Here is a 22,605-nt window from a genome sequence, read left to right on the forward strand (position 1 = left end):
CTACAAGCACTTTTTAAAGAAGGGATTAAAAATGCCATTCCTTCATGACCGGCTGTTTGAACTAGGCGGTGGGCAGGCCACAAGCCCTGTGGGCTATGAAGACTTTGACCATGTGGGAGAATTAAAGTGTTCCAGGTTGTGGAATGTTTTGCTTGTTTGTTGGCTTTTTGAGAAGGGGGGAATGTGCATCTTGGGAAAATTAAGGCTTGGCAGAGTTTCCATGAGAGGTCTGCTGTGCCAGCCATGGGACTTTCTAGTGCTCCCAGACAGGTAATATTTAAGAAGAAATGGAGAACAGGAAAGCTATTCTCCTGGCATTTTATTTTATGTGGGAAGAAAGCCTGAAACAAGTGAACATAGCAAAACCATATTTTAGCAGATGGACAAATGAATTTGAAGGATCATTATGACCAAATGTGTGGCTGATTTGGATGTCAACCAGTTCCTATAAATTGTGCAAAACTTACTAGCCAAGTGCAAATCTGTGTGTCCATCCTCAGCACACTGGAAATAAAGACTTCTGCCCCAGCCATCACCTTTCAGTTGGAAGATTACTCCAAGGCACAGAGAAAATACAGGTGGATATAACATGCTATGCAAAATAAAGATTCTGAGAAGCTTAGATATGTTTGCTCTCAGAATGCTACAATACATTATTTTTTAGCTTAACAAGAAAATTTTACTTTTAATCTCCATTGAACTTGGGACATATAAAAAAAAAAGGGGGGGGGGGTTGGGGGGAACAAACCCCCAAACCTATCCTGTATTACAGTAAGAAGCCATTCTGGAAACCTCTTGAAAGACGTTACCTAAAGGGAATGTTTCTAATGGATTGTCCTGGTTCCAGCTAGGACAGAGTTAATTTTCCTCCTAGTAGCTGGTAGGGTGCTGTGCTTTGGGTTAGGATGAGAAGAGCGCTGATAACATGCTGATGTTTTAATCCTTGCAGAGCAGTGCTTACACCAGGCCAAGGACTTTCCAGTTTCTCGCTCTGTCCTGCCAGCGAGCAGGCTGGGGGTGCAGCAGGAGCTGGGAGGGGACAGACCCAGGACAGCTGACCCAAACTGGCCAAAGGGGTATTCCATACCTTATGGCGTCATGCTGAACAGTATATAGGGGGGTGGCTAGTCAGGGTGCTCGGGGATAGGCGGGACATCGGTCAGCGGGTGGTGAGCATTGTGCATCACTTGTTTCATACACATTGTTATTAGTAGTACTATTATCATTTTTATTATTATTATTTTTCTGTCCTAATAAACTGTCTTTATCTCAACCCACAGGCTTCATTTTTCTGAATCTCTCCCCCATCCCAGAGAGGGAGGGGGGAGGGTGAGCGAACGGCTGTGTGGTGCTTTTAGCTGCCGACCGGGTTAAACCACAACATGGATTAATGTAATTCTTTTTGTCTCCATTTTGGAATGTATCTTTTAAACTAAAACTGCATATTCATATATTCCTGTTCTTCTGCTGAAATTACATTCTGTCACAAAGCAGTTATTTGAGAAACAGTCTTATCTTGGCTGTGATAGAGAACCATCCTTAAAGCTAGTGGATTCTTAAGTAACGTTGTAGTTGAAAACAGGCAAGAAAAGCTTGCAACTGGGTTGTACCAGTTCAAATATTGCTCCTCTGCAGTTATTTCCCTCCAGTATATTTACTTACTTATGCTGAACAAGCAAAGAGCACATAAGCAAGTGAGACAGCCAGCAACTATGTCTAAATCTACTTTAGGTTTTGCAGCATTCTTGCAAAGACATCTCTTATGCTGAGACTTGGTGTATAGCAAACAGCAAAACCCTTGGGACAATATCTCAAGTCTTAGACCGATAACTGTAACTAGGATAAAATAAAGAGCACACAAATATATTGCTGCAAAAGTCAATGTTTACCTCGCAGGTTTTGATATGTTCCTGCTCCCACTCTGTCCTGACCTTATCCAGCTGTTCAATGTTCTGTTTGTACACGTTCTCTGTAAACACAGACACACATAATAGAAACCCAACAGTTAGGGGAAAAAAATGATACCATCTTTCTCTTTTTCCTCCCATTAGGATTTTGCTGTGGCTTTTGCCGTGTTTACTTTGTCAAACCACAGCCTTAAAGTATATCACAAGAATATGTGAGCTTAAAACTGGTGGGCAGCCAGGATATATATATATTTTTTTTTTTCTTTGCAACTTTATGCTAGACTAAGGACTCTGTGCATGGTTTGCAGATCATCTGTAAAGTTTACAGCGGGGACGGTGCAAATAAGAGATCAAGAACCTGGGCCGTACCTAGGCACTGACCGTCCTTAGGCTCTTTCCCTGCTGGGCAGGTCAGGTAGAGCCTGTGATTTAATGCAAGCATCTACAAGAGCAGTGAGCGACAGGTCTGATCTCATGAACCAGCTCAGGTGTTGCTGGACATGTCCTTTTGGACACGTACTGTGTTTCTGGCTGAAGAATGTAGTCATGCCACTGTGCTCGTGTACAGGGAACCTGGGGCCTCTGTATCTGTTTTGGGTTGGTTTGGGGCAATTTGAGTGTCATTGTGCTTTCAAACTTGCTTAAAGAAGAGCTTTTCTTTCCTGCGTGAAGTCCTTACAGAAGGTCTTCTATAAAACCTTTAATGACAGCATGAGATTTGCATGTCCACAAGTGAAAGTAAATGTCTCAGGTTTGCTGTTGTTTAGAAGCTTCCCCATTAGTCTTTGGATTGGTGACTTCAGGAAACCTGACTTCAAACAGGGCTAGTTTGGGTGATTCAGGTGGTGCTCTGTCAAAGTCAGTGTGCTGGTAGTTTTTTGCTGAGAAAAAACTTAGTTCTGTGACAAATAGAGTATCACCTGCTTCATTTGCTGCATCTCTGCATTGCTTGGCTTTGTTCTGACTCTGAAACAGGAAAAGAAAGAAACACCCCAAATTAATTGCTGTGGTTTTTTGCTCCTAGCCCAATGTTTTGCTGCCTCCTCCCTTTCCACTGGTAAGGTAAAGCTCAAAGTACAAATACTTCTTGTATTTGTACAGGCTGTTCTGCCTTCAGGATCATAGAATCATTTAAGTTGGAAAAGACCTTAAAGATCATCAAATCGAACCACCCGTTCTGTTGAACACGGATTATGGAGAAGAAGGGACCAGGATTTCACAGATGTAGTTGTAAGTTGACAGGCTTCAGGGGAAATCTGTCAACTTATACCAGTCCATTCAGGGATGCCTGCTATAGGAGCTCAGTGCCAGCATGACCCAGCCTGAAGCTTGTCTGCTGGCTGAGTTGCTGTTTTATGATGTCCAGGGTGCTTTTCTAATAGATATTTATAAGCAGAAAAAAATGGCAGTTAAAAATCTTCATCTCCCAAGCTTCTCATATAATATACATATGAAAAGAACACAGTCTTTGAAATACTTTGCAAATGCCAGGCTGTTTTCCATAACAACTCAGAAGTCTAAAAGCAAAATTCACTCTAAGCAGTTTTTTTTTCTTTTTTTAATCTGCAGCTTTTAACAAATGAAAATACAGATACTATTGACAGCTCTGTTCTCCCAGGTCTTTCTGCACAGATGGTGATGACAGTACATTAAGGCACAGCTCTAGACATCAGTATAACACATTCTCCCTTTCTGCCCTTCAAGACAATGCTCAGGTAGGGGTTCTCATGACCGTATTCCTCATCACAGCTGGCTGGAAAATGTGTAGTAAGCTGGGAACATAAGCTTCATTCTTATTTTCATCCTGACCCAAACTGTTTGCAAGTGCTGAGCAGAATTAAACAGCCAACGTTTCTTGTGAGATGCCCCTGTGCATTTCAAACGTGCTGGCATGTGTGTGGAAATAATGGCAATGATGCACCCTGGGATTCTTCTGCACAAAAGGAGCTGGGTCAGATTTTGATGCCATCGAAGTTGCTAAGAGTCCTGGCATAATTTCAGTAGGGCCAGGGTTTCATCCCCTCTTTATGGCTAAGCTGGAAGGTTTTGTTCATCAAAGATAAGGGAATGCTAGAAATAAAATGTCAACTGCTGCTGCTGATTTTAGTCTCCATCCCCCAACTCCTTGAGATGATTTTTGATCCTTTTTGCTTACGCTGCACTGATTTTATTGAGCCAAAGGGAGTTCGTTTATTTTGTTTTCTCCATCTGTTCTGCTGTGAAACGTTCCCATTAAAAGTTAGCGAATTGACAGCTACAAGTATCAGACGATGCAATGAAGGACTGCAGTGCCTTAATTTCCAATGATTTATTTTTGAGTTTGTAAATTTACTTGAAATTAAGCTAACCATAAGAAGAAGAATGTTATGAAAAAGATGTGTTTTAATGTAAGATACTATGCCTACTAAATGTAAGCGACCAAAAGACAAAACTTAACTGCATGACATACTTCTGACTTGCTTCTTTTTTTTATGAATAATTTTAGAGAAAAATCTCATTCAGTTTGCTTTCAGAACTCATAAAGCAATTAAGTCACAGCCTGAAATAAATAAAATTAGATAGCTCAGTTCCTCCCCTGCCTTTTTAAAAAACCCTGATCAGGACAAGATCAGGGTTACCAAGCCCTACTGAAGAAGGTGAAGGAAGATCTCCTTGGGAAGGTGCTTCATTTCAATTTTGATTCTAATGGGTTAATTAGAAGGAAAGCAACACCTGGCACCTTGTGGAATGAGTTGTTCAACTGTAGTCTGTTGAACCTTAAAAAAGAAGTCCCCAGCTTTCTCCCTTTTAGGCATCACCCCAAAGCTCTGGCATCAAAGGTACCTTTTCTGTTTGCTTCTGGTTGCCTGAAGCGCTTGTCCGTTCAAAGGACTGCTCGGCCTCATCCGCCTCCTTGCACTTCTGTTCGTACGTCTTCTTTGACTGTGTTGAAATGAAATCATATGTGAGGTTAGGGAACAGAGCTGGGTTGTCTCCAACTTGACTTTCAAGGCACTTTCTCTTTTGCAGGCTGGGGGAAGAAATCAGTGTCCAGGTTTGTACAAAGGAGGAAACTCCCTGTGACACCATAAAGAGGTGCTTATTAAAAATAGAACGGAAAAGTCCGGGCAGGGGGCTAGCAGCATAAATCAGGCCCTCCTCTTACAGCCCTGAAATTGTTCTCTCTGTACAACCTCAGCCAGCTCCCTGCAGAGGTGATCGCCTGCCGTGGCTGCTCCGCACAGGTTTGCAGGCAGTGCGAGCACCATCGGTGCATCAGGCAGCTGCCTGAGCTACAGCACAGAGCCCAGGTTAGAGCCCAAGCTCCCCAGGGTATGGGTGGGGACAGACTGTCATTTCCACAGGGTGACTTGGAGCATCAGGTGGCCGATGGATGTCTTGCCCGCTGCTCCAAGCTGTGAGGCAGAGCCAGCCCCACACAGGTAACAGTCCCAATGGAGTGTTCAGAAGCCAAGTAAATCCTTATTTGCACCAAAAGAGCTCTCTTAGAGCTTCACTTGGTACAACAGACATGTTTAAATACAGATTGTCAGTACCCTTCCAGCTGTAGTGCTGACAGGTCTGCAACTACTTTTCCTTAGAGGCAATTGCTCCCTGGAAACCAAACCCATCAGTCTGCAGTTCCTGTACCTGCGAGACTTCCAGTTGGAGAGGTTACCTTCAGTTTGCAAGACTCCCTGACTCATTTTAAAATGCTATTTACACAGACTGGGAAATTACATTTTCTCCTACAAGTATATTCATCTAGAAAGAGTCAAATCCTGTTTGAATTTAACTTAATTCCTTTCTGAGTGCCTGTTTTGGACTCTTCAGAGCGTTTGGCAGGGAAGATTAGCTTTCTTGTGCTCTTACACAGTTACACTCACACACACATTCTTGACTTTTCTTCACGTGGAGGAACATGTGATACAGATTTCACCCTGTCTACAACTGGAGCTGGTTTGCGCTGAGATACCTGCACAGGACCTCCTTGCTTACCTCCATTGTTTTCTTATAGTGGGACAACTTGCTCTTTTGCATGCGCTCCATTGCAGACTCGTACTGTAAGAAACACACAGGAGTAAGTATTTCTTTCTTTGGACTTTTCCCCCTTTCTTAGAAAGTCATTGTCAGAGTCTTCCTATGAGCCACAGGCCTGTGGGGAAAATTACCTCACTCTGCTTTTATGACTGACAGGCTTCTAAGTGACACAGGGAGCATCGGTATCAGTTTAAAAAAAAAAAAAAAATCCAAGATAATTCTGCCTCAGTAGTTTCCATTAATAGCAGAGAGGATGTAGGTCTTCATTTTCTGCCTCCTTTTTTTTTTTTCTCCCCTTAAGGAGATTAAATAGCATAACACTTAGTCACGGCGCCCATCAGCTCTGCTAGTAGAGTTCATCTGCTGGCTCAAGAGCTTGATCTCGTGTCTTTGCACAACAAACCATTGTCTCACCCATGTGAGCAAGGGTACTTGTCCATTTTGAACTCAAACAATTTTTCTGTAATTTATATTCAATTGCTTCTGGCAAATTTATGCTCACTGCAATGTGATTTCCATGACATAATCTGGTCAACATTGGGAAGACAGTGCTGAATTTTCTTTTATGGCTTTAATTGTGGTGTGCCCAGCCATGTGTGACAGTGAGATATGCTCCTGTTTGGCAGTGGCTGGGTTTCTTCAGTGGGACTTCTGGTCCTTTGATCTTTACATTCTGCTCAAGCAAAACTCCCTCCAGGGCCACCCAGAGGCTTGCTTGACATCAGGCTGAACAGCACAGTCCTGAAAGCAGCTACAGCAGAGCCAGCACAAACACTAAATAGTGTTTTGTGAGATCATCACAAATACTGACACCTTCTAGCATGTCTGATGTTGGCTTCCTTACAGCCACATGCTAGACAGAGAGAACAGTTTGTGATGGGGTCCTGAGACTCCAAAGGAGATTTTACCTTTTCCCTAGGCCCCTATAACAGTTCCCGTTTGAGTTACAGGCTTATTGTTTTCCACAGGAGAGAGAGGCTCTCTCTTTGCGGATCCCAGTAGTGAAGCGTGGGTGTGGGAGAGGAATGCTGATGACCGAGGTGCACACTGTCTGTCTTTGCATGCATAATTTGCTTTATCGGATTGTTGTGAACTTCAGATCTCAGTAGCAACACAGTCAGAAGCAGAGCTGGTTTTACCCACTCTCGTATTCAGTTCTGTGCTGTTCTAAGTTCCTGTGTGTCTGGGATGTAGATTTGAGTTTTGCTGCATTGGACACTGCCCATATATATTTTCGTTTGTTTGAAATTGGCATAGGACTGGATATTTGATTTTTACTGCTCCTTAAGTCATTGTTTTCAGTGTTAAGTGACTGTCAGCTCTTTGTCTTCAAGCCTGTGGAACCAGAGGACTAAGAGTGACCACTTGTTTCTGTGAAGAGCTACTTCTTCAAGTGACTTGGAGCTGAATAAGACCCTAGAAAATGAAATAGCCTTAAATATACTCTGATTTTTATTATATAACATCAACTAGATGCTATTCCCAGTATCTGTAACTCAACATGTGTGCTGCATTCAGCATAACATTCATTTTATGAATTTAAACTGATTTTATGATCATTTATGATTTTAGATGTTTGTGTTATCCTTTTATTTTAGTGCATGTTAGAGATCATGCAGGATCATGCCATAGCAATGTACTTAGTGCAGGTATAAAAAGAGGGAAGGATGGATTAAGTTCTTACGGGGATAAGAATAGTATCTGCAGTTACACAGAGACAGTAGAAGTGACTAGAGCTTCTGTCTCCTGAGTTCAGAGCATTACATAACTTCTAGCTGGGCTCAGAAAGTCGTTCTTCCACAGTGTAGTACATGGAGTGAACAGGATACGCTGGGTGCATTTTATCATCTTTTGCACTATTCCCAGCCTATGGCTGGAGGCAGGTCATCAGAATGGACCGCTGACCCAACATGTTTCCAAGTTCTGCTGATTCCTCACCTTTTTTCTTTGCTCCTTCTGTCTTTCTCGGAACTCCTCTATTCCTTTCAGTTCATCCTTCAGCATGACTGCTAGCTGGATGTGAGAGTTTCCAACGCTTTCAATTTCTAAAGCAGATCAGAATTCATATGCAGTCAGTGGTAAGGTCTTTAAATGTAAAGTCACATTTTTCAGGAGATATTTCTGAGATGTGGACACTGTACAATTTGCCATGAGCAAAGCAGCCTTAAAAAAAAGTGCATGCAGAAACACAGGGAGCCTGACATTGCTGAGGGTTCACACAACCTGAACAGGGCTTTTTGCAGGTCCTCTCAGTGCCTTCACATACATGGGCAAGACAGCTTGCTGCAGAACTGGAGCACCCACTCAGGGCAGCCTTGGCAAATGCAGAGGCTGGCTGCATTTCTTCACAGCCCCATTTACCCCAGCCATAGATGTGGGGTGAGGGAAGGAGGGAACTGATGCCCATCATCCCCCTGGAGTCTGCCTTTCCCTCCTCTGTGCCACTGGATATTCTTTGCCATTTGCCTCCAGCCTTGCACAAACATCATCAGAGGTTGTTGCAAGCTGAGGATTTTCAAGGGTCAGCTAAGACAGGCTGAATTTCAGGCCACCTGGCTGATGCCAGTGGCTGGTAACATCTCTGCATTTGTCAGCTTTGGTGGCTCTGAAATGGAGCCCTGCATTTTCCAGAACTTATAGACTCACAGAATGGTTTGGGTTGGAAGGAACCATAAAGATCACCTACTTCCACCCCCCTGCCATGGGCAGGGACACCTCTCACCAGCCCAGGCTGCCCAAAGCCCCATCCAGCCCGGCCTTAAATGCGTCCAGGGAGGGGGCAGCCACAGCTTCTCTGGGCAGCCTGTGCCAGTGCCTCACTGCCCTCAGAGTAAATAATTTCTTCCTTATATCTAACCTAAATCTACCCTTTTTTAGTTTAAAACCATTACCCCTTGTCCTGTCAATACACTCCCTGGTAGAGTCCCTCTCCAGCTTTTTGTAGGCCCCTTTTTGATACTGAAAGACTGCTGTAAGGTCTCCCCAGAGCCTGTTGAACTCCCCCACCCAAGCTCTAAGAATACCTTAATTCACCAGCTGCTTTTCTAAGGGTGTTGTTTTTACACCAAGAGCAGGTGCCAGCACCCAGGTGCACGGTCCTGTTGGCTATGGTGGTGGTGCTCTTCCTGTGTGAAAGGCTTTAGCTCGGACTTGGGCACAGTAAACAAGCATGCTGTTTTGACGTTAGTGGTTTGTAGAGGTGGGAACCGTGCTAATATTATGTGATTTGATCCAGGTAAGACTAGTTTGAGGGACAAGCGATTTTCTGTGCCTCCAGAGATTGGATTTGATGCCCAGCCTTGGGGAAGGACTCTACTGAGTGCCCTTTCCCTCCACTCTCCACACTGAGGACAAGGACAGAAACATTAGAAGTGTGAGGGGGAAGAGAAGAAACAACCCCAGAGGGGGCAACACAATCACGTGTCTATCTTAACCCAGGTCAGAAAGAAAGATGTAAATACTTACGTTGCTTAAGCCTCTCAAATGCTGCCTTCAGTGTGCTGTGAGATAAAAAGAAGTGTGCTTTGTTAGCATAGGCTTCGAAGGATGGATTGTGAATCTAGAGGAAAAACTTTCCCTCAAACAAAAGATCCACCCAGAAATAAAGCTCTTAATAGTCCTATGATAAAAATTGACCATGCTAAGAGACACAATAGCATCAATCTGTTACCACTAGGAAATGCAATAAAATGCTCCATGAAGCAAGGAATTGCAGTGCTCCTTATGTGCACCCTCTTTTTTAATCTGTATTTGTAACAGAGCGCTAACAGACATTTCTCTGTTCTTGCACATTGCCAACGGATGCAAGTCAACTGAGTGAAATAAAGATGGTCAAGGGAAATTGGGTTTCAGAGCACTAGCCCGAAGGGTAGAGAGAAGCCAGCCCCGCTTTCTGTGTTGAATACAGCACCAGCAAAATTTTCCTCCCTGGTCACCCTTGAAGCCGGAGCAGCTCTGCTGTGCAGCATCTCCATCCTGCGCTTTCCTAGCACCCCCGTGTGGTGCAGCTCGCTGTCCTTGGAAGGACACAAGGCTCTGAGAGCCGTGAAACTGTTGCTCGCCAGGGGCTCTCAGCATCCCAGAAGCACAACATGAATAACCCGTGCTGTAAAACCAGGCCTCGGGCTGCGATATACAGTGCCGAAACTGACACTGCTCCTCTGATGGACCCGCGCATCGAGCAGAGCGGTCCTGCAGTGGGGAGTTGCAGGGGACGTGAAGGGGTAACGGTAGTCCACCTATGTCCTGATTTTTGGTGAGCCAGAGTCCTTTTAGAAAGCAGCAGAAAGACCAGTATAGAGGTGACAGGAGAGGAAAGAGCACAGTCTGTAAGGGGCCTTTTCAACTTAATAATCAGCTCTAGCTCCGAGTTCGCAGGCTGGAAGGACATTTGCGTACACAGAAGCCAAGATAGTAGGTGCAGTGATTTTTGAGGTTTTTCAGATTCAGAAATCATCTCTTCGGGCCCTAGGCTGTATTGTTCCCTGAGGGAAAGAGTTCTGGGCTCTCCAGAGTGCACCCGACTGCCCCAGGCAGGAGGCCAGGGGAAAAGCCTCCAAAATCTCCTTGGCTGAAGCCTGGCTACTGGGAGAGGCCAGAAGAGGATGCGTATCACTCCTCAGCCATGTGTGACTGCAGATGGGGAGGGAAATCCTGCATCTCCTGTGCGTTCCAGGAAGCTTAGGAGTTGTGTGAAGAGTCCTAATTGCCCTGTGTTAATTTAGGCTGAACATCTGTTTCCTAATCAAAGCTTGTTGTCCAAGTAGCAAGAACACATTACCAGGCAGAAGAAAAGTGCACAGGGGATGGGAAAGACTGGGTCTGTCCTCAGCGATAGCTGCCCTGCAAAGTGCTTCCAAATCTAGCTTTGTATCTGCCCATGGAAATATAAGGAAAAGGCTTTCAGCCAGAAGCCATGAGCATTCATCTACCTGTTGGACTCTTTCAGCATCTTCTCAAGGAAATAACTATGGTAAACTAAATTTGTTTTGGTGGCAGATTATCATCCTAACGATATTCAGTCATTCTGAAGGTTCATTCACCTTTCCTTCTGTACCCTTGTTCACACAAAGTGAGTCTGGAGTGGAAACTTTGATGGAAACTAAATTTTCACAACACAAAGGAAAAAAACAGGATTAATTACAGCTCATTTAATTAAAAACTTGAAATCAAAAACCAAGTTGAATATCAGTAGCTGATTTAGCTTTTCCCCACCTAAAAGCTCTAAAGGATTATTTTGAAAACTTAAGCTAATTTTATTCCATAAGTATTTTTTCCTTTTTTTTTTTTGTATGGACTGTCCAATGGGAGGTGGGAAATATGCTAGCAACTTCATGCTAGAAATAGGTAGATACTGACATTTTAAAAACAGAGGACACTTGCAAATTGCACATACTGTTTTTGCGTGACATATTGATCTGTTGTTCAGAGATTTTTTCATCAGTGTTGGTGATTTGGATTATGGCAAGGCTGAAAAAGCTGCTGTAATGGATACTGAAAAAAGTAATTCATAATCAATACATATCAAGGACAAAAGCGTTTTGCTGCTTTTTTGTTTTCCAGACACCAGAGCTACCAGAGTAGATCATGATAAGCAGTACATGAAGCTTCTCTCATTTTTGCTGGCTTTCTGTAAGGATCAGTTGGTTTTCTGGTATAATAACACACCTGGCTATGAGCTGAGGAACCCATTTGCCCCTACATGGTCTTTAGTTGCTATTTCAGAAAGCTTTGGCCTTTTGCTCCTGGCATAAAAGATCTGCACAGGCAGTTCCTTAGCTGCTGGTTAGGGCAAGGCCACAGTCCCTAAGAAGACGGAAATAGACTTAAGCCATTTCCTTCCCTATTTTTATAATAATTTTCTGAAATCAGTGAATCAGATCCTTCATCCCTATGGGGCTTGGAGTAGCAACCATGTTGTTGTGACAGCTTATGCTGGGGGGGAGGACAAGTAAATCAAATCTCGACCCACAGATCCATCAGGTATTCCTCTATGATTTCTGGGCTGCAGGGATGTGCTGGCTGCAGCAGCAGCAATCCTACAGATAAATTTTTCTCTCCTGCTAGCTGCTCAGATTGTGCTAGTGAAATATGTAATGTCAGTGCTTTGGAGAGCTTCGTGGAAGCATCCCATGTAGCAGACGTACATGAGAGTTTTAATTCAGTCGGTACCCTTGTATATACAATACCTATTGCCTCTTTCTTCTGCGTGGGTGTGACTCTCTAATAAGATTGGTAAGGGCTTGATTCCAAAGCAACTGAAGTGAGGATGTCTTCACTCTTAGGAGCACTTCTATGCAGTGCTTTATCCTCACAGTATATTGTGCTGTTGGCATTGTGGTAGCAATTTATTTTTTTGTTGATTTTTTTTTTCTCTGGCCAAATTAGAAAACCTGAAGTTGAAAATAATTCAAGAAAAACTACAGTTTGCCTCCCCACCCCCCTTTTTCTTTAACTTCCTCATATCTGGTGTTTCCATGCCAATTCAGGAAAACTTAAACCACCCCAGCTAAGGACAAGATACCTTTGGGCATCTTTACTTGCAGCCCCTTGCAGATGTCTCAGTGAAATAGGGTTGGACACGAATTTGCTGTGCTTGCTTGTTAAGGCTCCCCCTTGGACATTTAAAGATTATGTTTGTCAAAATGAATTTCAGGTGCAGACAGGATTAAACCTGAACCCAGAAAAATGGGGAACAGATATAGCCATTGTGACAGCCACTCTGCAGCAACCTCTGGTGATTTTTGCCATCTAGTGGCTAAAATATTGGTACTGTAGTATCCTCTAACTCGAGCACAGCAGAACTGAGCTGCTCTTGTAAAATATGCACTTTTCAGTGTTTGTTTTTCCAAGTAGAGGGGTAGAAGGAGACTAGCAGAGCTTTTAGAGGACCTGGGCAGCCAAGGAGAGGTGTAGAGAACACAAGCATGTGGCAATAAAGCTCATTATTTAGCATTCTTAGCTCTGTAGGTTTCAAAATCCTTTCCAAAGCAGACTTGCCCAAATTTACCTGGCAACCCAATCTCCCTAGGGTACTGACTGCAGGTCCCTGTGGCTCTCCTCTAAGAGGATAAGCATTTACGGAATGCATCGTTAGAGAGCTCGGTTTGATTTCTTTCTCTCAGCAGAACTTGCCTCTGTTTTCAAGGCAGGAAATGCATCCTGTATTTGAGAAGAGGTGCCTCGCTTGGCAGTATGAGAAGTAGTGAGGAACCACTGCTTCCGATCATAAATCCATTTCACTCACTGCAAAATTTTCTTATAGTCAGTTCAGGAGGGGAACTTAGCGCACGGGGTTTGGAACAGCATGGGTGGCAACATTTAAAGCTGAACCTGTCCCAGCTGCTCTTAGCATTTGCTTTCCCTCGTTTCGTCTCTTGGACCTTGCTTTTGCTAGGGAGCTGTGCTGTTGCTGGAGAGAAGACTGTGCTGGGCAGTCCTGCGTGACACCAGGATTGCTAGGAAATGCACTGCAGATGGGGCTCTGGTACCTTCTTCAGAGTCATCACAGGCTGAATTTCATGGCACCAGAGATGCAATCAGCAGAGCTCTGAGTGGCAGTGCTGAGGCCACAGGTAGGCTCACTACATACCCTGGTGAACGGCTCTTTTGTAACCGTAGGCTTGCTGGCTTGGGCATTTTTTTTTCAGTACTTTGCTTCCTCACCCAATTAGAGACTGATTTAACTGAGTAATTCATAGAGTCCCTCTACATCTTGTACACAGGAAAGTAAAACATAAGCTCTTCTAACCGGAAAACCACAGCTCTTTTAAAATTTTCTTTCTTTTTTATCTTTGCTTGGTGAATAGAAGTGGAAAATAACTCCACCTTCTTCTAAAATAACTCAGTCTTCCTTTTTGCTCAGTTTACATTTTAACATCAATACAATCTACACTGTTCTGCTCTTACTGTTTTTTGGGTTTTCTTTTGTTTTCTTTTTAAACATTCTTTCTGAAGCTGGGAGAAGTCTCTGCCAGATACAGCCTGCAGAACGCTTTCCAGCAGTCCTGTTCACCCACTGCCTCAGAAACCCACTCACTGCCTGCCCCCTCTGAGGCCACGGTTAACATCTGTCTTTCCTCTTGTCATGTAGGATAGACCTAAGGTGATATTACCAACGCTTTTTCTGTGAAGCCTAGTGGCGGTAACAAAGTGGGGAGAAAGAAGTCCAAAAGCATCTGGTCTCAATCACCTGGGGGGTCTCTGCAGGGATGGATGTGGGGAGGGGCGAGGAGAGGGAAGAGTGTGGGTGCGGAGGGGGATGTTGTGCTCTTTAAACAGGGAGATAACGCCTCACTACCCAGTCTGATGCCAGGCACATAGCAGAGTATTGCAGGCAAGAATCACATCTAGCATCGCTTGCCAGGATGTTTTCTTCTTGTCCTCAAACAGAAAAGCAAAACCACCCTGTGCAACTAGAAAGATTTCTGTATAGGTACCAGCTGTGGTGTGATGTTTAAACCACCTGTGGTAGAGAAAAGGCATGAGCAGCACCCTTCTCTGTCTGCTGGAGTCCAAGTTTTTGTCTGTTTACAGGTTAGCTGCAGCAAGGCGCTAGCCTCAGTAGCCAGCTATTAGGGGAGGCTGCAGCATGCAGCAGGCTGGGCTCAGTGTCAGGTGGGATGGAGCATGTCTTTCATGAAAATAGCCACAGATGTGGAGAGTTCCTCTAATGCTGCGGTGTGTCTGCATACGTCTTTTGCTGTTGCTACTTACATATTTTCAGATAAGTGTCAGAAGCGGAAGCAGCCCCGGACTGAATGGGAACAGGGCGATACCACCATTCTCAGGGCTGGTTGCTGGGAGCACGCACAAATCGCCCCAGGCTTTGCTGGGACAAGAGAGCAAACAGACCCCTTGTGACTGCAGAATGACCTAGGGCGTTCCAATCAATGGGTAAACAATCGAAACAATTCATGTACCTCTCACGTAAGACTAATTTTCCCCATCTCCTGCTCAAAAATGCCTGTCCTCATCACTAGAGAGCATGTCTAGATTGGATTTAAAAACTGAGCAGAGGCACGCTTCTTTCAAGCACATGCTTGGATCTATTTTCACAGCATCCTGAAAGTTCAGAATATGAGTGTGTGAGTGTACAAACTCTGTGCAGGTTCAGAACTTTTGAGTGGAAAATATTTAACCATGGAAGAATGTGACCTTCCAAAAGGTTTTTAGCCTCAGTTAAAAAATGCTTGCTTTGTGTGAATAATACAGAAGATTGTGTATATTATGTGACAGACACACTATATTTATACACAGGAAGCAGCAGCTTGGCATTTCGTTACAGGTGCCCTCACCTCACGCTCACTGAAATATTCTATTTCAGGCATTGCGCAGAAGGGCAGAGCAGGCACAAGTCTGAAGGAACTGCCCTTTCCCAAGGTCTGAAGGAGATGTTAGTGGAAAAGAAGGAAGGAAAAACATAGGAAATCATATACACGAGAAGAGACAAGCAGGACAAATGACAAAAATAGCAGTTGTCAGACGAGGCAGATTTAACCAGCTACCACATGTTTACATCAGTTGCTTTACAGAAGAGCTGAGATCCCAGAGGCTCTGTTTCGGCTGAAGCAGAAGATGTGTCTGAAAATTGGGCTCTGTGGTATTCTTTTTCTCATATTCTTCTGCTGAAAAGTTGCCCAAAGCTACTGCATGGAAATTCCTAGTCACCTTGCAGCCTGAAAGGTGTTTCCTCTTAAAGGCAGGAGCTCTGAAGAGAATCATCTATTACTGGGAGTGCTACCAGTAAACAGTTGCAAATTTGTTCTCAGTTTGTAACTCAGCTGAAAATCCTCACTCCCTGTGCATCCTTTCCCATGTGTGCTATGCAGAATATGGAGGCTATAAAAATATACAGCAGTTTAAACTTCATAATATGTAGTTCCCTCTCCCCTGTTGGAAATCAGCATAACCTGTGCTTTGCTGAGAATATACGGCTATAGCTTTGTAATCATCTTTTTCATAATTTCTTGAATAATTAGAGACTATGAAATTTCAATATATAAACTAAAAAAAAAAAAAAAGTGGGTTAACAGAGCTTTAAACTTAAATGTCTTAATTTCTACTTTATATTTTAAAATACCCATTAGCCCTGACTTCTGATAGGTGAGCTCCAGAGGTCTGGTTCTGGGCAGTATCCATCCTTCTACCGTGACTGCTGTGATCCTCACGCCTTGCCCACTCCTCAGGGACTGCCCTGTCCCTTCCTAGGTCTGACCCACCCAAGAGTTACGTCTGCACTGCTATTTGAAGGGAGGGATGTTCCCTTCAGATAGCTGTTCTCCTCCCAGCACGTTCCCTAAGACTCCCCAGCTTCCCATATCTCCACATACAGTGCTCGTTCACAACTGTGCTGGGACAGCCAGGTGATTGCCTCGAAAGAAGCAGCCAGCCTTTTCCAGGTGTTCGATGATGGTATGGTGCTCAGTGTGTGTGTAAGACCAAAAAGCAGGGGGACTGCAGCTTACCAGTGCAGGCACGCCTTGAGAAACCTCGCTGAAAGGATGCTAACCTGCCTCTGTTGTGATGTCTCAGCTAACATGGCAAGTGTGGTGAGGCAGGTTAGAAACGAACAACAAAAAAGGCACTTCTACATGTAACAGGCAAGTGCATTGCTTTGCTAGGAGATTCAGTGGATGCTAATAAAATGTTTCAGGATTTCAAATAAGATCAAGGCACAAGAAAACTCTGCTGGGGGCTATTCAATATAAAGCTGCTGCTGGTTTGGCAGTCCCTGAACCACAAGTTGTTAAGGCCAGATTGTTTAGGAGAAACTTTCTCCTATGCTTGCTCTGTTCTGCCGTTCCACACGGATCTGGCGCCAGGGATGGGATATTAGGCTGAACAGATTTTGGTCTGAGCATGCGTGACCCTTCTTGCAGTATGAAAATTGTGTGTAAGTGTGTGTCTCCTTCTATGTGTCAGAGTGAACTTCCCAAGGCTTCCAGCAATTGCTGAGTTAGGTCTGTGCCACGTGCCAAAAGTGGATATCTCCCTTCCCTGTCGGAAGTAGTTTCTACCAGCTGCAGTGCCTGAAGCAAGGGCAAGAAGACAGAACGCCCAAAATTGCTTGAACCAGGCTGTGCTATTGAATGAGTGTGTGTTTTGGCTGTTAGGCAGCACTTTCAGGGAACTTTTACTTCTTGAGATGGGATTTGCAGTGTTTGTTTGCCGTGCCCATGGTAACCAGCATCAACTGCTTTTAGAAGCCCTGCCTTTGCTTTTTTTAATTAAAAAAAAAAAAAAAAGTTGTTCCTCATCTCCCTCTCTTGCTTTGTAGGAAAATTTTCTCTAGCTGTAGGCTAAAGTTAGCCATTTCCTATAGCAGTTAGAAAAGGACCAGTGAGGAACCAACTGAAGCAAGCTGCATCTCTGGTAAGCAGCGCTGAAAACTCATACCCTGCTAGCTCTCAGGTCAAAGTGCTTTCCTCATATTTCTAGTGCCAAGGACTCTGCAGGCGGACCTTTTCCCAGGTTCAGATGTTTCACTACTGAGTATCAGCAGTAGTAAAGTGTCCCCCTACAGTTTTGGACTGTAGTTGTCTCTGCCAAGCACTACTGGGGCTGGGGCTGGAGGGGTCAGTTCCCCATCGGGAGCTTGCTGACAGGCCCCCGATATCTCCTCGTAGGACAGCTCATCCTATTGGGGCACCCAGCCTGGTCACCAGGAGCACGTTGTATGCCTTCCTCTATACCAAACTTTTGTAGTGATGGTGGAAGAACAAGCACTGGAGAGTATACAGGTGGAAACCCAATGTCTGTTGTCACCTACATTTTTACTAAGAGCAACAGAGAGTGGTCCCAACGCTGCTGTTGCATTTCCGCAAGCCTTCCCTACTACTTGTCTTTTGAGTCAGCAGCACGTTTCTTCATCTGTACATTTCAGTAAATAAAGATGGGTAGCAGAAACTATTTATACATCCAGATGAATTCAGCAACTTGCTCCAGGCCAAGCAAAAGCTGGGGGTGAAGGAAAGCATGGGTTTGCCCCCGATGTTTTGCCTGGACCACTAGACAGGTACAGCTGTTCACCCTGGGTTTGTGCTGCTTCTGCCATGCGCTGCTTTCCCTACCTGCTACAGAGCATCGATTTGACCTGCTGGAGGGATGAGAGGTTTTTGGAGCCAATTCGTTAGGTTCAGCAGTTGTTTATAATGTGCTAAGCAGAATTAATTGGCTTTGCGGTTGTTTCCCTTAAGGTTTTCTGGGTGTTCTCTGACACTGAAAGTTTATCAGTAGTTGTCTTCTTTCTTTTTATCAACCTTTTAAAAGGCAACCAGCCACCTTCCTGATATTGAGAACTACTGGAATGTGAAATGACTTCCTGGAGAAGTGACAGAAAGCTCTAGCAGCAGAAATATTTAAAAGGTGACTGTAATTCAGATGAGAGGATAATTTTACATTATCAAGGAAATAAGTGAGTGATCTAAAAATAATAATTCTTGCTCCTCTGTGATATATAGCATGGCACAGGGAGTTCTGTAAAATTCTGAGAAAAAAAAAAAAAGAAAGGGGGGGGGAGGGTTGAGGAAGCTGCTTTTTTCCTGGTGATTGCTGAATGCAAGTTTTAAGTATCCATACTTGCATGCCTGCACAACACCTTAGTTAGATTTCATTTGAGAAATACTGCTACCCAAAGATACATTCAAAGATGTGAACAGCCCCATTCAGATATTTGTAATACTACCTGTCAGGTATTTGTAATACTACCAGTATTCAGTGTGCTATCGGATAATAGGGAGCCCTAAAAAGAGGAAGCACTTAGTGCAACGCAGGGGGCTACCTTTCAAGCTCTTACTAAGGGTAGAAGGTGAGTTCCCTGCCTCCAGCCTCTCTGGAGGACTGACCCTGGGAGCAGCGCTGTTGTCAGCAATGTATGCCATCTAAACAAACTGCACACCAGGTCAAAAATATCAAGGCATTAACATCAAATATTTCACATTCATGAATAGTTCCAGTCCTCAATAGATCTCACTTTTCTCTGATTTTAAAGTGTGAACTCTGGACAAAAGTCTTTCACTGCCCACCTGTGTAACCCCTTCAACAACCAGAGGGATGCTGAAAGAAAGCAAAGTGTGCTCTCCCTCTGCTTCAGAAATAAGTACAATGAAACATTCACTCTGATAAAATAAAAAGTATATATCACTGCAGTGCTAGTCCCTACCCAGACCTGGCATGCGTTTATGGAAACACAGTAAATCAGCTCTGCAGCATGCCTTGTTGGTATATTCAGCCTTCTTTCTATACCAAGCTATAAAATTGCTGGATCAAACTGGAGCTGGGCTTGGTTCCAAACTTCCTCTAACTTTAGGAGAACACGGATCCATATCCCAGCCCTGGGGCTTGCCTCTGCCTCTAAATCAAGCCATTACAATCCCTTAGGAAAAGTCAGACCTGTGAGTTATCCACTAAGTCACAGAAGAGCAGCCAAAGCTCTCTGTTTCTGAACGTGTTTGCTCTACCTGCCTTGAATTGCCAGTAAGGAAATTTAGGTGGAGCCTTTTGGTAATCCTCAATTGCTAATATTATCATTTGCTTTGGAAAGAAGCCATCCATCCTTAATCTGCTATTTTAATTTCCTTTTCTCTGATTAAGTCTCTGTACTGAGACACCAGGAAGGTGTCTCCTTGTACCCTTTTATACCTCTCCTTATGCCTCTGTGATACTCTAATGCATTGTTCAAGAGTGAGGCAGAGATGGAGTAACGAAGGAAACTGAGAGACTTGCATGCGCTCTGGAGTGAGCCTCGGTGCTCTCTCCATTACCAGGCACTTGGATTAACGCACCAGTTCCCCATCAGCCTGGGTGTGCCACCAAGTCAATGGCAAGTGCTACAGGTGATTGCCTGGCACTTGCATGTCATGATGGTCCAAAGATTTTGGGGTCAAGTTTTACAGTGAAATATGAGCAGGAAACCATGCTTATAGCAAAAGAGAATGATAAATAGATGTGAAAAGGAGAGGGTGATTAAGAAATGAGCTATAGGGTGGGTGAGAGTAGGGGGCCCCTCAATCAATAGAGCTGTTTTGTTTAGATTGAGGTCTCTTTCAGTCCTGTCTTCTGTGACCCCAAATCTTCATCCTCTTCCACTTTATTCCTGTGTTATTACTTGTTACAGTAACGACCAAATGTCTCATTACTGCTGCTACCATCAATAATAGTAGCGGTTTATCAGCAGTGTTTATTAAGTTAAATTCTGTGCCAACATATATCTACCTCTCCCAACACAATCTACACATGATCTAGAACAGTAGTACTGGTGACAGAGAAAAACATGTCATTTTAGTGTATTTCAGTAGTTGTATTGATTTCTCTCAAGTAAAATCCCTTGAAAGAGTTTTACAGATTGTATTCCTAAGCTAAGCCAAGCATTTTTCCTGCTGCAGAGGGTAATTTTTGGTGTCTTTGCACTTTGGGTTTGTTCTGTCAGTCGCTATGAGTTTAGGGTTAGGGTTAGCCAAGCCAGCATGTGAAACATTTACCAACATCTTCCTTTTCCTTTTTCCCCATCGCTCAGTTTGCTCTTGGAAGCAAATATTAAACATTGTTAGCAGTGCTGAAATTAAGAATTTTCTCAGTACAGGCCTAATGGCCATTCCCAAAGAGAGATTTTCTGAGTCTTGTTTTGAAGGACCCCAGTGTTCCCCATTTTCTTCTACACCATGAAGTGCTGAAGCAAGCAGCTTATGACCCCATTCATAAACAAAGCAGGTGTCTGACGTTGCTTCCAAAATGCTTGCATTTGTACCAAAAATAGAATTGCTTACTTGATTTCTGTTTGTCCTCCTGCTTTTCGGGCAATTTGAACCAGCTCTTTCCCATATCTCTCTTCTGCTTGTGCTCTGTTAAAAGAAAAACTTTCTCAGTGTCTCCTAGTGGAACCAGCATAATGTTTACAAAACTCTTCCTGTGCAACTCTACCTTTGCAGCTGAGGTACAAAGCACAAGAAACAGAATTTCTTTAATTTCTCTAAATTAACTCTAAAATATTTGGGGTGAACTACTTGTGGAAGAAATGAGGGACAACAACTGTTCATCCTCATGGCTTTGACTAGACTACGGCATGCTAACACAAGTTTCAGGACCGCTACGGGGTAGCAGTTTGGGCACGCTTCTCTCTGACAATATCTGGCTCCCCCTTCGCCTGTCCCTCTGCGTGTGATGGCAGTGAGCACCTTGCGCTGCAGGCAGCTGGACTGGTGGCTCTGGTGAAATCCCACTCGCAGGTTTGCAACTGGCTTTGTACGGAATATATTAAGGGAAAAGAGCATGGCCAGTTCCTGCAAAACTCTTGTGTCAAGTGTTCCTGACACTTCACGTGTGGGACTGGACTAGCCCGCGTCAGCGGGGTTTGGCAGGAGGCTGACACCATCTTTTCGCATCTTTGTGTGCTGCCTTTCTCACCTTCTGGCATTCTTGCACACAGCTTCTAGGGTTCCCTGCAACAGCCAAGAGCTGGAACATATTTTGTGTTTTAAATCTAGGTCTTAGTTGTGGAATATGACCTCTTTCTCACTCCCCAAACTCTTCAGCCCTCCTCTGGATCAGGCAGGAGTATTTGGGAGCAAAAGATCTGGTTAGAAAGCTGATAAAGTATGAGAGTAGCCAGAGCAGCTGTTGTCAGGACTTGGGGCAGCTGCTGCAGGGCTCCTTGTTGAAATTCTGGCATCAAATCCCTGACATAGGCAGCCTCTAGGAACAGGGATTCATCCCGTGCTTTGTCCTCCTCCTAGGTCATTCCTGTGAATGATTTGAGGACAAAGTTCCAGGAATAAGCTACAAATAACACCTTCTTTCTATGTTTAGTGCCCCGTGTCTTGTCCTCTTCCTCCTCCCCTAGCACACATGCTCATACAAACATATGGGCGTATGCACACTCACTGGGAAGTTTTGGGGTTGTGCAAAAACTCATGGAAACACTTGTTCTTGCAGCTTTCAGGTGCGTAAAATGACTCTAAGTGTTTTTTTTTTTTTTTTTTTTTTCTTTCCTTTGTGGAAAGCCCTTTCTGCCTCCACCACAAACAGAAAGAACCTTGTCCCGCAGCTTGCAGAAAACCCTCCAATAGGCTTTGAACAGAAACACGGCTCTGTATAGCGTCAGATGCATGCTGCAGTGCAGTCTGCCCGAAGCCTGCAATACAACTCTCGTCTTGGTAAGTTATGAGTCACAAAGGAGCTATTTTAAACAGATAGAGCTAAGCTACCATCAGAGTGATGTGACTTCAGGACTCTGCGACACATGGCAATAAAATATGCTTCCATGGGTGATCAAGAAGAGCAATTCAAATAGCTTTGGATTTTGATGGGAGACTCTTCATCGTCTGAAATAATGAGCTCTCAGTTTGGCAGCTCGCATCCCCATGAAAGTCCCAGTGCTTTAGAAGAAGCCTTTAGAAAAGCAACCCAAAACCCAAAAACAAGATGGGGGCAGCGTGGGAAGAAAAAGGAGGCTGCGACTGAGGAAGGCAGAGCAATATTCAGGAGACAGTTCTGTGATGAACTGCTCTACTATCACCTGCTGGATATATAATTCATAGCGTGGGGGCTTTCTCACAGGTCATGCATGAGTATGTGCCTCATGCTGCATGTTGCAACTGTTGAAACTCAGCCACTTTAAAACAGAACCAAAATTTCAGATCTTTTTTGTAAGTCAGAAGTACAAAAATGAATAGTAAAGTAG

At 44.0% G+C, this 22,605-nt stretch overlaps 1 protein-coding gene across 1 annotated transcript in view; it reads right to left on the reverse strand.

Annotated features, from left to right (window-relative positions):
- The window catches only part of PSTPIP1 (proline-serine-threonine phosphatase interacting protein 1), a 54,185-nt gene that overhangs the window by 12,627 nt on the left and 18,953 nt on the right, over window positions 1-22,605 (reverse strand). The window contains exons 3-9 of the mRNA XM_013194117.3: window positions 20,693-20,767; window positions 9,393-9,427; window positions 7,866-7,972; window positions 5,886-5,948; window positions 4,731-4,829; window positions 2,828-2,873; window positions 1,890-1,969 (exon numbers count right to left, since the gene is read on the reverse strand). Coding sequence (XP_013049571.3) covers window positions 1,890-1,969; window positions 2,828-2,873; window positions 4,731-4,829; window positions 5,886-5,948; window positions 7,866-7,972; window positions 9,393-9,427; window positions 20,693-20,767 — 505 coding nt within the window. The remainder of the gene's footprint in view (window positions 1-1,889; window positions 1,970-2,827; window positions 2,874-4,730; window positions 4,830-5,885; window positions 5,949-7,865; window positions 7,973-9,392; window positions 9,428-20,692; window positions 20,768-22,605) is intronic.

Source organism: Anser cygnoides, chromosome 11 (assembly GCF_040182565.1).
Source record: "Anser cygnoides isolate HZ-2024a breed goose chromosome 11, Taihu_goose_T2T_genome, whole genome shotgun sequence".
NCBI lineage: Eukaryota > Metazoa > Chordata > Aves > Anseriformes > Anatidae > Anser > Anser cygnoides.